We start from the raw sequence: 14,354 nt of genomic DNA, 5'->3' as shown, positions 1-14,354 counted from the left end.
GGCTTTGAGGACTCTGGCACACAGCTGACGGGCCCTGAGGACCTAGTTTTGAGGCCAAAGGACCAGGGACTTAACCTTAAAGATGAGGATGCCCCTTTCCGGTTGTGCATCCCTCCCACCTGCCCGCCCACACACTTGGTCCCCTGAGCTCTCGAAGCCACGCCTTTTCCGGCCTTGGCCCCACCCCTTCCTCCGGAGAAGGCCCGCCTTCTGGGCGCAATGCCCGCTGGGTCCTCGGGCACGTACCACCGGCGTCTCTGTGAGGGTGATGGGTCGGTGCTACCGGTTGGGCGCCGGCCTGTGTCAGCGCCCCTACGTGTGGGCCCCCAGGGCTCCCGGAGTGGCCTTCCGGGCACTTTGAGGGTTTCCCGCGGCCGCCGTCCCTGTGCGCGTCCCCGTCGGACCCGGCAAGTGGCGCGGTCCGGGGTGGGGCCTGCGGCGGCCGAGGGACGCGCCGCAGGTGAGCAGCGCGCACCGGGAAGGATCTGGGCCGCGGCAGCGGGCCCGAGGAGTCCGAACGGAGGACCAGGGATCCGGGGGCAGCCTGGGGCCGGCTGGACTGCAGCCGCCGCCTCGTGCGTCCTCCCCTGGGCCCTTCGGCCGGCCGGGGCCGCGGCGGCTCCCTCAGCGAGGGCTCCCTCGTCAGGGAGCTAGCCTCACCGGGGACGGACAGACAGACCCACTCCCGACTGCGACAGAATCCCTGCCCACCCCAGCCTCCCGAGGGAGCGCGCCCTGACCGCAGGACCGAGGGGCTCCGGGTCCCCTCCCCGGCAGGCCTCGCAGGTGCACGTCCCGGCGCGGGAGGGACTGACAGTGGATGGAGCGCCTCCCCCTCCCCGCGCTACTAGCGGCAGGGGTGTAGGATGCGGACGCACTGAGCCCGGGAGAGACGCTCTGCCCCCACGCGCGTGGCTGGCGCCAGAACGCGCACACACACCCCTAACTGGCCCACGCGCTGTCCGGGTGAGCGTCGTGCTGCTCCCCTCCCACCGGAGTCCAAGGTTGGCAGGCTCTGAGCTCCTAAGGCCCCTTTCCAGCCCGGGAGACGCGAACTCAGGGCCTTGCTTGCTCCTGACCGCCTCCCAGTACCACCGAAGCTGAGGTTCTGCATCCATCCTGGCATGCGGTCTTTCAGCGCCTGGCCCAAGCAGACACGGGGGCTGCTTGTGGCTAGGGTGGGTGGGACCTGGCCCTGACGTTTTCTTTGCAGGAATCGCCAGCCTCACCATGGACCCAGAGTGCTCCCAACTCCTCCCGGCTCTCTGTGCCGTTCTGGCAGACCCCAGGCAGCCCATGGCAGATGACACCTGTTTGGAGAAGCTGCTGGACTGGTTTAAAACAATAACTGAAGCTGGTAAGGGGGAGGGTGCTGCTGCTGACTGTCTCCTGGAGGCCAGAGGGTGCGGGGGACTCCCCTGTGCAGGGGGAAGGGGTGACCCCCTGGTTCCTTTCCTTCCCATCCTAGAGAGTCCCTCTGGCTAGTTAGGGACACATCAAGCTAAAGCCTGAGGGAACGAGCAGGGGACAGCTTGATCCTGAAGTTCTTATCTGCTTCCAGCCCTGATTCAGGCCTCTTCTTGTTCAGTTCAGGCTAGATGGCTGCAGAGGAACTTATTTTGTTGTTACTGTTGCGTTTATTTGTTTCAAGAAATCACTTTTTGTTATTCTGAAACTAATACGTGTTCTTTAGATAAACCTTGAACAACATGAAGGAGTAAAGAAAAAAATTAAACCACCATCAACTTTTTAATTTCTTCTCAGCCCTTTTTCCTAACACATCATAAAGCTGCGTTTTTCTTTTTAATTTTATTTATTGAGAGAGAGAGAGAGAGGGGACACTGGTGCAAGTGGGGGGAGGGGCAGAGGGAGAGAGAGAGAGAGAATCTGAGCAGACTCCCCACTGAGCGTGGAGCCCCACTAGGGGCTTGATCCCACAACCCTGAGATCATGACCTGAGCTGAAATCAAGAGTCAGACGGTTAACCGACTGAGCCACTCAGGCGCCCCAGAGCTGCATTTGTCTTATAAAAATGAAGTCACACCATAGATATAACATGGTGTCTTGCTTTTTCTCTGTTACCATTATGGTGGGAGTTTTCTCTGTCGAATGTGTTGATTGTATGGACTCCATGCTGTGTGAACGGACTGTAATTTATATAATCACACCCATATTATTAGATGTCTTTGTTTCTGATGTTCCTTAGTATAAATAACGTTGGCTTCTTATGTAAATCTTTTCACGTAGACAATCGATCTCTTGGCTGGTAGTGACCTTAGGATAGAGCCCATGTCGTTAATTTCTGCGGTTAGTTCATTTGGTTTATCCTGCTCTTTTCCTCTCCTTCGACTTGAACGTCTCGGTCTCTCTTCTCTAATACACACACGTAAGGCTGCACACTTCTCTGGAGGCTGCGTCCTGCTCGTTTTACTTTGAGGTGCTTTTGTCATTGTTTTGAGATATTTCACACTCTTCATTGTGATTTTTTTCTCCTTCACGCACAAGCGATTTAGAGGGGTATCTTTTAGCTTCACAATGTGGGGTTTTCATGTCTTATTATCATTGACTTTAACTTATTTTATCAGACTTAGAAAATACATATATTTTGATTTCTTTGTATCCGTCCAGGTTTTTACTGTGGCAGAGCGCAATTTTTTCTTGCTGCGTTTCTGGTATTTGTAGAGTCCTCACTTGCGGCCTGGGTTGTAGTCAAATTGTAAAACTTACTTTTAGATCGGTTTCTTTGAGACATAATTTACATACCAGGGAATTGACCCGAAGTGTACAACTGATTGGTTTTCAGTTCACACACAGGGGGTACAAGCATGCCGCAGTGTGATCTTGCAGCACGGTCCTCCCTTTAAAGGAAGCGGGGTGCTGCCCGCAGTTCACCTCTCCCCCGGCCAGCCTGTATTCCGTCGGCCTCAGCGCTCTGCACACTGCAGGCCCGCGGTGTCCTTACGCATTGGTTTGCTGGATTGTTTTTGAGATGGGAAGACCCTACCCTGGGATTGTGGATTCAACAGTTTTTCCTTGAAGTTCCATTTTGTATTTTCATTTACAAATCTCGAAGCTAGATAGGTCCGTGTAGGCGTAGACCGTTCCACCTTTGCACAGCGACTTTCTTCCGAAAGCACCGGTGATGCTTTTTGCTTTCAAGTCCGGTTTGTCGGCTGTTCCTCTTGCTGCAGCCGCTCTTCGAAGGCGGGAAGCTGCGCGCTGCGCCCTCACCGCTGTGCTCCCAGCCCTTCTGCCCCGTCCTGCTTCCTGCTTCCTGCTTCCTGCTTCCTCAGTTCTGGCTTGTTCTCAATTTAGTATGAGCAACTCTTGAACAGACGATCTGCTTCATTTGTCAAGTTTACTGTTCTGTTCGAACCTATGTTCTTTAGTATTTTTTTCAGAGCTTCCCATGCCGTGTCTTTGTTCCTTTTTCCTCCTCTTTTGCCCTCCATTGGATTGATAAAGCTTTTGTTTCTAAAATTTTTTCCTTTTCTGGTTTTGAAGTCATGCATTCCACTTATGTTCTTTAGTGGTTACCTTCACAGAAACAGGATTTTAAAAGTCAAAGTTAAAAAAAAAAGTCAAAAGTTAACTAGATTCTCTATCCGTTCCACCAACAGGAGGATCTCAGAGCACTTTAACTCCAGCCCAGCACAATTTTCATGTTATTATTGTCTAGAATTTTGATTGCATCTGTTTTTTGGTTTTTTTTTTTCAGATTTTTATTTATTCATTTGAGACAGATACAGAGAGAGAGCACAAGCAGGGAGAGAGGCAGAGGGAGAAACAGACTCCCCACTGAGCCGGGAGCCCGACATGGGGCTCGATCCCAGGACCTGGAGATCATGACCTGGGCCGAAGGCAGACGCTTAACCGTCTGAGCCACCCAGGCGCCCCTCTTGTTTTAAAACCCATCAAAACTTGTTTAATTTTTACAGTTGGTGCTTTTTTAGATTCACTGACGTGTTTCTTGGTTTCTCAGATTCATGCTTCTCTCTTCTTCATGCTGTTCTTTTTCCTTCTCACTGTACCACGTTCATTGGTGGTTGTGTCCACGAGGGCCTCTCAACGGGAAACTCTGCCAGCCTGTGCCCCACATTTCCCTCTGCCCACCCGGGTGCCTTTGAACCGCGGCGTTGCGGGGTATAGACCTCTTTGGTACCACATCTGGAAAAGGATGGCTGTTCCGTTCTACTTCCTTGCGTGTAGGACTCTTGGTGTAAGAAAAAGCATCCACTTGAGAGGTTAAGTGGTCTCCTGCTTTAATTTGCATTTCTTTTGTTGTAGTCAGCAGCAACGGAAGGCCTGTTCTGGTTTGCTGGGCCCTTGTGTTTCCTGTCCTGTCCCTTACCTGATGTGGAGGTGATGCCGGTTTGTGCCCTCCCATGGAGTTTGGGTCGTGACTCCTTTGTTGTGGTTGTTGCAAATATTTTCTTCCAGTGAGATTCCTAAACTTAACAGTGGGAGAGAAAGAGATCTGGGAATTGCCAGAAGAATGGTCCTTTGGGGGAGGCCTGGCTGGCTCAGTTGGAAGAGTGTGCGACTCTTGATCTCAGGGTTGTGAGTTCGAGCCCCATGTTGAGTGTAGAGATGACTTAAATAAATAAAACTTGAAAGGGGGGAGCCCCTGGGTGGTATAGTTGGTTAAGCGTCCGACTCTTTATTTTGGTTCAGGTCATGATCTCAGGGTCATGGGATCAAGCAGTTAGGCTCCATGCTCAAGAGGGGAGTCTGCTTGGCATTCTCTCTCTCCCTCTGCTCCTCCCCCACCCATGTATGCATGCGTACGCATGTGCTGTGTTTCTGTCTCAAATAAATAAATCTTTAAAAACAAAAAAGAACGGTCCTTTAGGGCAAGCTGCATCACTGTGCCCCAGTGACCCCCTCCCTGGCTGGGCCTGCCCCCAGGGTCCAGTCTCTTGTTGTTACAGGGGAACCCCTGCCTGGTGGAGCTGCTGTGCCACATGCTGAAACCCCAGGACCTGAGTTCCAGAGTCCTCGCCTTCTCACTTCGCCTCGCGGGGGTACTGGCAGCCCAGGAAGATTGCTTCCAGTATCTTCAGGTGAGCCTGGGTCCTCCTACCTGAGTGCCCTGCCGAGAAGTACATGGCTCACTTCTCTGCAGGTGCACAAAACAGTGGCGGCCTCCATGGCCCCTCGGTCTCTGAAGTGCGCTGCCCCATGTTGTGACTTGTACCACCAGCTTTTTATTCCTGAGTGTGATCCTTCTTTGAAAAACTGGCCAGGAATGATGTTGGAGTAAAAGGGTCAGATTTTTGGAATCAGAGCTGGGGTTGACTCAGCCTTCTGAGCCTTGGTTTCCCCCTGTGACAGGAGAGTTGTATGTGTCACATGGAACCGTCACGACGGTTAAGCAAGACCGTTGGTTTCCCAGTCAGCCCTGCTGGATGAATGAATGAGTGACTCGAGAATTTCTCCATAGTATTAAGGCATGGAGCTTGGAGAGGCCCCCCAGAGCCGTGCGTCTTACAGCTTTGCACACCCCTGCACGGGCACAGCTGGGTTGGTTAGGTGATGCCCAATGGGAGCATGTCTGGCCCTGCGATGGCATCTCTTGGCACCTCTCGGAGCCTCACCAGCTCTCAGGAAGGCACATCAACTTTCTCGGACCCAGTGTGTGCAGGGCCCTGGGAAGGCCATGGTGTGATGCAGTCGCTTGAAGAGAGGACAGTAGTGGGGAGGCATGTGTCCTCTCAGCAGCTTCGGGATGCCGTTCATGGGCGCCCCTCAGTCCTGCAGTGCACACGCCCCAGAGGTGCAGCCCGGCACAGCTTTGCTGTGGACCGACTTTCCAGGATGTTCTCTGGCAGCTCGCTATGCCAAAGTGTGTTTTGGGGCCTAAGTTTGTGCTTGCCGTTCTCCTGGGATACACATGCTCATGCACGGCTACCCGTGGTACTTTGCGGTTTGTAAAGCTCTTCAGGTTTGCAGGATCACTTTGATTTTATCCTGGTGGCTGTGGCCAGGCAGCAGACCAGCGGGCTTCATTTCGCAGATGAGGAGACAGGGGAGGCCTCATGTAGGAGCCCTGCGGAAGTGGCAGCGCCCACACTAGACCTGCAGGAGTCTGCCGCTGGCTGCCTGCAGGGCCGAGGGGCCTGGGCCAGGGATGGGCTCTCCGCTGCAAAGAGAGGCTGCTCTCCCCCACCACTGCTGTCCCCTCCCCGGGGCCCGTGGCACTGGGTGGCCTCCTGTTCCCTTCCCGGCTGCCCCTGCACAGATTCCTGGGAGGTCCCACAGCCCCACGGGCCCCTCCTCAGCCACAGCTGCTCTGCAGTCTCAGTGTCTAGGCAGGGGACATGCAGACGGACTGAGCAAGGCAGGGGCTGAGCCTCTGTACCCGCCCCATTGGCGAGGGGCTTTCACTTTGGGAGGGTCCCCCTTCGGTGACAAAGGCTCCCACAGGGGGCCTTCCCTGTGAACCACCAGCCATGGCGCCCCTCAGGGGCCCGTGGCTGCTGTAGAGTTAGACTCCTATCCTGAGCAGTCGGAGTCTGTGTCCGAGGTCTCGCTGTCCCTGGTCCTGGAGTCTGAGATGATCGGAGGGGTCCCTTGCACCTTGAGGGTCGGGCCGTAGCCAAACAGGATGCCCTGTGGCTTGGCCTGGGCACGACACAGGCTCTGACTGCCCTTGCTGTGGCACAGATGGGCTCGGAGCGAATGGCCGCACCAGCAAGCAGCAGCCTCGGTAAGAGGCAGCATCGGGTTTCCCACACACTGTGTTGAAACCCAGTAGTGAACGAGAATCTTACACCCTGGCAGGAAGTGTAGGACAAGGCACGATCGGACCGTGGGCGTCCCTAAGCCGGTGGAGCTTGAGTGGGGAGTTAGCCACTGCCAGCTGGGGTGGGGGGGGTCGCAGCCGGGTTGTAAAGTGTTCGAACAGGTGCGAGGAGTAGGGTGGCCGGACACAGGTCTGCTGGGGCATCCAGAGTAGGGGATACCCGGAGGAGGGTGGGTGCCCTGGTGGACCCCACAGCCCCAGCTCAGGAGTTCAGTAGGCTGTGGAGACCATCGGGGTCCTGGAGCCCAATGTCCTCGTCAGAGGTGGACTTTTGGAGGTAAAACTCATGGTACTGTTTTGGGGGGAGGACTTCTGAAGTAAACAACTAACAGGATTGATGAACTTTTATTTAAAACTAGTTCTTTTCCCAAAGCTGCCCCCTGGCAGGCAGACGTGGCCGTGCTGGGGGCCTCTGGGGCCGGCACTGGTGGTCACCTGGCACCTCCCAGAAGCGCAGCTGCCTGTGGGCTCCTCGTGTTGGCAGCGAGTGAGAAAGTCCCAGAGAATTGCCTTAACCCTTGAACGACAGAAAAACCGTCTCTGATCCACCTATCTCCTGGGACCGGGCCCAGCTCACACTTCCTTCTCTGCTTCCCAGCAGGGGGAGTTGCTGCCCAAGCTCTTTGGGGAGGCGGGACCCCTAGGAGGAGCCGCCTGGACCTCCCCCACCGTGCGCAGCGGCTGGATCCAGGGTCTGCGCTCCCTGGCGCAGCACCCCAGTGCCCTGCACTTCCTGGCCGACTGCGGTGAGTGCCCCTGCCTGCTCCGCCCTCGGCCTGTGGCCCTGCCGCATCTGTGGGGACCCGGGACATCATGGCACCTTGCTAGCCGCGTCTGTGTGTCTGAAAGTGGCTGTAATGTCACGCTGCTGTAAGGAGCACATGGGGGAACGGGGCGGGGGGCCTCGAGGTCACGGCAGTGTCCTTGGCTCACAGGGTAGATCCAGCAGTGGGGGTGACTTTGAAATTAATTAGGATCAAAAGCCTCCTTGCAAGGATCTAACGCTGCTGCCCCTGGAGCTTTCCCATGCAGGCTGCCCGACCTCTGAACAGAGGGGAGGCGGGGGCCCTAGTGGTGCCGGCTCTGAAGTCTGGCCATGAGAGCCGCTCAGTGGTTTTAGCATCTCTGCCCTCTCCCTCGGATTCTGTCCCAGCTGAAGCCCGTTTTCTTCTCTCCCTGCCCTGTCCCCTACCCCAGGTGCCGTTGACACCATCTTCTCCCTGCAGGAAGATTCCAGCCTGTTTGTGGCCTCGGCAGCCGGGCAGCTCCTGGTGCACATCCTGGGCTTGTCTATGCCGGGCCCAGCTGGGGGGCCCCCCAGCCTGCAGGCTGGTGATTGGCCGGCGTGTGCTCAGAAGATCGTGGGTCACATCGAAGAGTCCCTGCGCGCCACAGCTACCCCACAGATCACACAGGCTCTAAACGTCCTGACCACCACATTCGGGCACTGCCACGACCCTTGGACGCAAGTTCTGTGGGTGCGGCTGAGTCCGCTCGTGGCCGGTCTGCTGGAGAAAGACCCCGTCCCGGCTGCACACTCGCTCGTGGATCTTCTCCTCAGTGTGGCCCGGTCAGTTCCTCTGGGGTGTAGCCGGGGATGGGCCGGAGTTGGGGGTGCTGTTTCTCTTGGGAAGTCTTAAGGTAGCTGTTAGATCTGGGGCCACATCTTGTGGGCTCCCGCAGGGCACCAACCAGGGGCAGGGGAATGCCAGAGGGGGTCTGAAAGCCCGCACGCCTAGGAAGGACTCTGTCTCAGCTGGACATACCCAGTCCAGGGCTGTGGCAGTCGGGCACTACGAGGGCTTTGGTGGGCAGGACAGAGAACTGATTTACTTTCTGGGCTTCTCTGCAGCTCTCCTGGGCTGAGTTCTTCCAGCTGCGGCCTATGGGAGACTCTGGCTCGAACTCTGAGCCATCTGAGCCCCACCCAAGCAGGGCCGTTGGCGTTAGGGATCCTGAAACTGCAGGACTGGTAAGGATTGGGGCTTATGTCGTGTGAGGACAGGCAGAGAGGTCTCGGGCATGGCCCTCATGGTCAGGGAACTTTTGGGGAGCTCCTGAAACCAGAGAAGAGTCAGAGGCGGCCATCAGGGATGTAGTTGGGCCATAGTCTGGTTACTGCCAAGGCCTTGCCGGAGGCTGTGGCATCCACGTGCTGTAGAGACAGAGTAATGTTTTCAAACAAAAGCTTTGTAGGCTCCCCAAAGAGAAAACAGACTCGGGGCTGCTTCGCTCAGAGCAGGGCTAGATTTGTACCCAGGATCCGCTTGCTCAGCTGCCCTCTGCCCCCCTCCCCAGTGGCCTTAGCACATCGCCGGGGTGGATTCTAGGGGCCCTGGGATGATAGAGGGGGACCTAGTAGGCAGGAGTCGTCAGACAGCTTCCCGCAGGGAGAGGGCAGGATGCATGGCTCCAAAAAGATGGGAAGAACGAGGGCGTCTTTCCAGGGTTCTGGGCAGATGAGACGTGGTCATGTTGGTCCAGGTTGGGGGTGGACGTCGCCACAGGACCCACTCCCCAGAGGGGGGCTGGGGGTACAGTGCAAGCCTGGCTCTGGGCTCCAGGCTTTCCAGATGTTCAGGGAGAGGTAGTAGTCTGACGGGGAGGGCCGGGCAGCCGGCCCGGAGGGAGAATTCTGTGCTAGCTTAGCCTCCCACCTGACCCTGAACGCAAGAACGCTGGAGATGAAGCCCCGGGAACGCTCCCAGGAGGTGGGCCTCCCATCCCCCTGGCCCTCAGTAGGCACCGTCCATTGGAGCAGGTGTGGCCCATCCTTCGAGGGGCTGCTCCTGGGGCCTGGGGAGGTGCTTTCTAGCAGCTTCCGTGGAGTCCCCTGCTGGCAGCCTGCGTGCTGGTGGCCTGAGTGCTGGTCACAGTGCTTGCAAAGAAGCTGTCTCTCAAGAGGGTGTCTGGATCACCAGCACTGGCCTCTTTGCCCCAGACTTGCTGGGGATGTTAGCGGGGCAGCCGGCTCAGCCCAGGGTCGGGAAGCGGCACTCACTGTGTCCTCTGTGCTTAGTCCACAGGCACTGAGGGCCCAGGCCTTTGCTGTCCTCCTCCAGCCTCTGGCCTGTGTCCTTAAAGCCACGGCTCAGGACCCCGGACCCTCTGGTATGCTGCTTCCCTAAGGGTGGGCAGGTGCAGGAGGGCAGGCCACTGGGGTCCGGGGCGTGTCCTTGGTGTTGGGGCAAGTCAGTGGGCAGCAGGGTACCCAGCTCGCCACCCCTGCTGAGAGTGCAGGGGCCTGGGTAGGGGCTGTTGTCACAGGCCTGACTGCTCCTCATCTTGCGTCCCTACCGTGGGATGAACGGGGCAGCATCACCCCTGGTGGGCGTCATCCAGGTGGCCCGAGTAGCTGGGTGGTTACGTGGGCCTGCACCACATGGTGGTTCCCGACCCAGAATAGGCACACCGGCTGTCCCCCTGGATGCGTCTAGATTCTGTGACCAGGGTGATGGGGGGGTTGGCCTCCCCTGCCGTGACTGATCTTGCTTCAGCCTCGCGGTGTGCCGAGGATTAGCGAAGGGGACCCACGTGTGCCTAGTAGCCCCGTGTTGAGCATAGGGACCAGTGTCCTGAGCAGCGGGACTGGCCCAGGAACAGGCTGTGGGGAGAGCTGGGCTCCATGGCTCAGGAGCCCCGTAGGCAGGTTCAGAGAGCCCAGTTCTGGCCAGCCCATGTCACCGTGGGCGCGTCACCAGCCTCCGGTCCTGGTCCAGCATGCGGTGGCAGCTGCAGGGTGGGTGGCCGGCAGCGAGGCCTGCAGCAGCATGTGGCAGGTGCCCGCTGATTGGGCGCGGCCTCTGGCTTGGCCCGCAGGCGTGCTGGACGGTATCGTGGGTGACTCCATGACGGCGGACATGCTCCTCCCCTCCAAGGCGGCCTGTGTGGGGCTCCTGTGCCGGACCCTGGCCCACCTGGAGCTGCTGCTGCCCCTGGTGAGTGCGGCCCGGGCCCGAGTCTGCAGCGGCAGGGGGACTGGGGGCCTGCACTGACTGCCCCCTCTCTCCCAGCCCCAGCGCCCCTGCCCCTGGCCTCAGGCGCCCCTGCTGGGGGCCGCGGTGACCCTCCTGCAGCTGTGCGGGGGCTCAGCAAGGCCCACCTCTGATGCGGGGCGCCACCTCTGTGGACTCCTGCTGGGGTGCGTGCGGGTCCAGCGGGCGGCCCTCGATTTCCTGGGGACGCTGTCGGAGGGGACAGGTAAGGCAGAGCGCCCCCGCGGGCCCCGCTTGCCTGCTGCGCCGGGGCCGCCATCCTCTGTGCGTCCTCTCTGGGGGCGCGGGTGGGATTCGGCTGGCCGTGGGTCCTGTCCCCTGCTTTCCTCGGACTGACGCGCTCTTGTGCTGGGGAGGCTCTTGGAGGGGAAGGCTGGGTGCTTCCTCCATGTCTGTCTCAGGCCCCCGAGAGCTGGTGACGCAGGTGTTCGCTGTCCTTCTGGAATATCTCAGGAGCCCAGACTCCAGCCCCACGGTACAGGCACGGGGTGCAGGGGGAGAGAGGGGAGGAGGGGGAAACGTGTGGGGAGGACCCCTGCAGGCCTCTGCGGGACCGGAGGTGCTGCTTTTTTTTTTTTTAGATTGATGTAGGTAGAGAGCAGGGAGAGGGCAGAGGGAGAGGGAGAGAATTTCAAGCAGACTCTGTGCTGAGCGCAGAGCCCGACGCGGGGGGCTCCATCTCACGACCCTGAGATCATGGCCTGAGCTGAAACCAAGAGTCGGACGCTTAGCCAACTGAGCCACCCAGGTGCCCCCAGACTCTCTTTCTAAATTGAGGGGCAGCCGGCGGCTCGGGGTTTGACCCAGGGCCTAGTGGTGGTGAGGACTGAGCACCAGGGGAGCTGAGCCACGGAGAGCAGGGAATTCTCTATGAGAGTGGGGACTGGATCCAGACGGGCCCTGCACTTGGGATCCAAACTCTTTGTCAGCATTCTCTGCAAACATGCTCCTTGTCATGGCCCCATGGTGGCTGGGCTCTGGTGGGTGCAGGGTGAACGCCCCCTGCCATCGAGCAGGCAGTTAGAGGTTGGGACAGCAGGCCTGGTGGCTGCCTGCGCCTTTGAGGAAAGAGGGCCTGGAGAGTCTGTCCAGTGGTGGGGTTCCTGACGGGAGCTGTCTCCTCCTCCTGTCTCGTGACCCGGGATGTCAGCTCTGCCACTGCCTGGTGCTTCTGCCTCCCAAAAACGAAACCCAGGGCTGCCTTCTCCCTGCCCCCGGGGCCCCATCTTGTGTCACAGAGCAGGGACAGGAGCACCGGGTGGCGGACAGGGGCAGGCAGGCCAGCTCCCCCCTCACTGCTCCTGGCCCTGCAGCCTTGCTTTGCCTGCTCCAGGTTCTGAAGAAGGCCTTCCAGGCCACATTCAGGTGGCTCCTGAGCTCACCCAAGACCCCTGGCTGCTGGGATCTGGATCCCCATGCCCTGCTGTTCCTGAGAGGTAATCCGGGCCCTTCCCAGCTAAACCGAGGGAGTCCCAGGGGTGAGCAGTTGGGAGCAGGGCGGGCCTGGCCTGGGCCCCTCTGAGCTGCCCCTCCTGCCCCAGACCTGCTCCCTGTGCTGCAGAAGCGTCTGTGCAGCCCCTGCTGGGAGGTGAGGGACTCCGGCCTCGAGTTTCTGACCCAGATGACCAGACACTGGGGAGGTGAGTGCTGGGCGGGAGGGGGCCTGGCCTCGACACACCGGTTGTCTCTCGGTGGCTTTGGGAAGCAGATCACCGAGCCTGCCCTTGGAGAAGTGAGGGAGGAGGCTGCGGGCTCTGGCCTTGGTCACAGCCGGTTGTGGCCGCTTGGACCCCCAGGGCAGGCCGGCTTCAGACACGCGCTCCTCGCTTCGGAGGTACCCAAGCTCACCGAGCAGCTCCTACGGGATCCTGAGAGTTACGTCCGTGCCAGCGCAGTAACTGCCATGGGGCAGCTCTCCAGCCAGGGGTTGTGTGTCCCCGCCGCCGGCCCCGAGCACCCAGGGGGCCAGCAGGTAGGAGCCGGTGGGGCCCCAGGTAGCCCACACCTGGCGGCTGTCTTGATGCCCAGGGCCTAGTGGGTTGGCCACCCAGGGTCAGGCAGTCTGGGGCCAGGGTTCTGTCAGGGATGTTTCCTGAATCCCCGGCTCTTCTTCCAAGCGGCCCTGTCATTTGGATGTGGTCACCGCTGTTTGATGCACGAGCAGATGGAGGGCTGAGGGGAAGAGCAGGTTTTGCCCCGGACCTGCATGGCCGGGGGTTCTCTTTGGGGCGGGGGTTCTGTGCCCGGCCGCGGGGGCCCTGCCTGCCCCTCTCCCCTCCCACGGCCTCTCTGTCCTCCAGAAGAGCCTGCTCGCGGAGCTGCTGCACATCCTCTCCACGGACTCAGAGGGATTCCCGCGGAGGGCCGTCATGCAGGTCTTCACCCAGTGGCTCAGGGACAGCCATGCTGACGTGGCAGGGGACACGGAACAGTTTGTGGCTGGGGTGCTCCAGGTAGCCAGCCAGGATCTGGACTGGGAGGTCCGGGCTCAGGGCCTGGAGCTGGCGCTGGTGTTCCTGGAGCAGACGCTGGGCCAGCCCCGCTCCCACTGTCCCTGTGCCGTGACCCCGGCCGTGGCGGCCCCCGTCGGCCCGCTGGCCCAGGCCCTGCAGCCGCTCTGCCGAGTGCGGCTCTTTGAGTTCGCCTTTCGTGCCTTGTTTGACTGTGACCGACCCGTGGCTCAGAAGTCCTGTGATCTTCTCCTCTTCCTGAGGGCCAAGACGGCTTCCTCCGGCAGCCTGCAGGAGTCCCGGAGCAGCCCCCATGTGGCCTCCGTGGAGGCCGCCCTGCAGAGGTGGCAGGCGGGCGATCAGGCCCAGCCCCTGGGGGACCTGGAGCCCGAGGTCGTGCTGGCCGTGCTGAGGTCTCTGGACCTGGAGGGCCTTCAGGGGGCTCTGGCCGAGAGCAGCGACCATGTGGAGAAGAGCCCTCAGTCGCTCCTGCAGGACATGCTGGCCACGGTGGGCGTCCTGGGGGGGAATGAGGCCGACTGCTACTAAGGCAGCCCACTGGCGACATGCCCGGGCTCCCCCTCCCCTGTGCCACGTCCCTGCCTTGGGACCCTGTTGTCCTGAGAGCTCTGGCCAGCCGGGCAGCACGAGGGACCTTTTGGGGAGACCGGGACCAGGTGGGACCGACCAGGTTGACGAGTCCGTCTTGTTGTAAGAAGAAAGAAGTGGCTTATTTTTTACTCAAAATAAATGGCGTTTGGCAGTGCCGCTGGGTTAACCTGTGTTCTGACTGCCGCGGGGGTAGGTCCCGGGCCCAGTGGGGCTTTGGAGAAGCATCTGAGGAGGGATTTCTCTGCTGGACAACCACGTGCTTCGCGGGTATGTGTTGGGGGGTCTCGACCCACTGTGCCCCAGCGATGCCCAGACGTCAGAGAGACAGGAGCTTGGGCTGGAGAGTGTCTGGCCCTGGACTGTAGCCCCTGGTGATAGTGACCCCGGGTCGGACCAAGGCCGGGTCTCCAGCTTCTGAACCCCCAGGATCACCATACGCTCGTAGTGACTGAAAGCCTGCTGGTCTCAGCTGACCAGACGGGGAGAGCTGCT

At 59.5% G+C, this 14,354-nt stretch overlaps 1 protein-coding gene across 6 annotated transcripts; it reads left to right on the top strand.

Moving 5' to 3' along the window:
• The first annotated feature begins 227 nt into the window (after positions 1 to 227).
• Positions 228 to 14,016, top strand: BRAT1 (BRCA1 associated ATM activator 1). 6 transcript variants are annotated; one of them, XM_035722577.1, is made up of 14 exons: positions 228 to 460; positions 1,214 to 1,357; positions 4,909 to 5,063; positions 7,404 to 7,551; positions 8,003 to 8,375; positions 8,658 to 8,777; positions 9,825 to 9,916; positions 10,625 to 10,743; positions 10,819 to 11,005; positions 11,202 to 11,275; positions 12,134 to 12,236; positions 12,342 to 12,440; positions 12,597 to 12,772; positions 13,104 to 14,016. In XM_035722577.1, exons 2-14 carry the CDS (start codon positions 1,231 to 1,233, stop codon positions 13,797 to 13,799), a joined length of 2,469 nt encoding a protein of 822 aa, XP_035578470.1. In that variant the 5' UTR covers positions 228 to 460; positions 1,214 to 1,230; the 3' UTR covers positions 13,800 to 14,016. The 6 variants fall into 6 exon arrangements, with proteins under 6 accessions (XP_035578470.1, XP_035578467.1, XP_035578471.1 ...); XM_035722574.1 differs by having other exon boundaries at positions 13,101 to 14,016; XM_035722579.1 differs by lacking the exon at positions 228 to 460 and adding an exon at positions 472 to 786 and having other exon boundaries at positions 13,101 to 14,016.
• Positions 14,017 to 14,354: the final 338 nt, after the last annotated feature.

This window comes from Zalophus californianus, chromosome 10 (genome assembly GCF_009762305.2).
Source record: "Zalophus californianus isolate mZalCal1 chromosome 10, mZalCal1.pri.v2, whole genome shotgun sequence".
NCBI lineage: Eukaryota > Metazoa > Chordata > Mammalia > Carnivora > Otariidae > Zalophus > Zalophus californianus.
This window is presented reverse-complemented; position numbering and strand designations above follow the sequence as displayed.